Here is a 1,100-nt window from a genome sequence, read left to right on the forward strand (position 1 = left end):
GATAATGGAATCAGGCGATCGTCAGTTTTTTTGGAGCATATGAGTTTATTGGCTTTGTCTTAAGGTTTGTTCATATGTTTTGCTTTAGATTTTAAAATATCGATCTATCTCAAAGAGAAGTCAAGATATTTGAAGGAGATGGGGGGTCGCCTGGTGCGGGTGGTAAAATTAGCGAGAAAAAATGGCCACCAAAGTTTTGTAACTTCAAAGCTTGAGTGTCCGTGAGAAGCGCAATTTTACATTTTAAAAATTAATTTTATCAACATTTTCAGAAATGTGATTCTGTACAAATTTCCACAAGGTGCAGAAAATTGTCGGTTTCTTTGGTTTCATTGTTTTGACGATTGCCCGATTTCACGACAATGACACACATTAACACCTCCCACCCATGTTGCTTCTATCAGTCAACATACTTTGTTTCGGCGTGTGCTGCCAGTTGCCACCAACTTGTTGTTGACGACAGAAGTTGCACTTTGCCGTAGTTCATAAAACGACTCTCCCCCCCCCACCCCGCCCCTTCATTTCGTCATGATTTTGGTCTTTCTCTAGAGGAATGCACTTTATGATTTTTAATCGAACGAAGCTGTTAGTGATAACCACTTTTTTTATAACGGGTCTTTTGTGTCTTGTGATTCTTCAGATGCTGGGCAACATCGCAAATGACCTTGACAGTTTGATGTGCGACCTCTACCACGTGGAGAAGGGCGAGGAACCGGAAGAAGAACCCGAGGGGGAGGAGCCTCTAAAACCTGTGGGCGTGGCTGGGGCGGAGCAAGGACGTGGTCTCCGATCTATCACGGTCAGTTCTGGCGATACACTGGGCAAGGACTCGTTCTTTTCCTCCACCGTGACCACGAGCCACCACCAGCCAGGGCAGCCGACGTGAGTAGTGATGTTTATTAATTAGTTTAAGTGCAGTCGAACCTGCTCCAACGGCCACCTGTATAAGACAATCACTTGAACAAACCGTCACCTATATAAGACAACCATTTGAGCAAACGACCACCTGTAGAAGACAATCAGTTGAACAAACGGCCACCTGTATAGGTCGATCACTAGAACTAACAGCCACCTGTAGAAAACAATCTCTTGAATAAACG

General features: G+C 44.3%; 1 protein-coding gene across 1 annotated transcript in view; it reads left to right on the plus strand.

The window, feature by feature from the left end:
• LOC101853809 overlaps window positions 1-1,100 on the plus strand; it is a gene marked incomplete in the record, with an annotated part of 141,352 nt that overhangs the window by 101,486 nt on the left and 38,766 nt on the right. The window contains 1 exon segment of the mRNA XM_035971777.1: window positions 641-882. Within this exon segment, the coding sequence (XP_035827670.1) occupies window positions 641-882 (242 nt within the window).

This window comes from Aplysia californica, unplaced genomic scaffold, assembly GCF_000002075.1.
Source record: "Aplysia californica isolate F4 #8 unplaced genomic scaffold, AplCal3.0 scaffold00502, whole genome shotgun sequence".
Lineage (NCBI taxonomy): Eukaryota > Metazoa > Mollusca > Gastropoda > Aplysiida > Aplysiidae > Aplysia > Aplysia californica.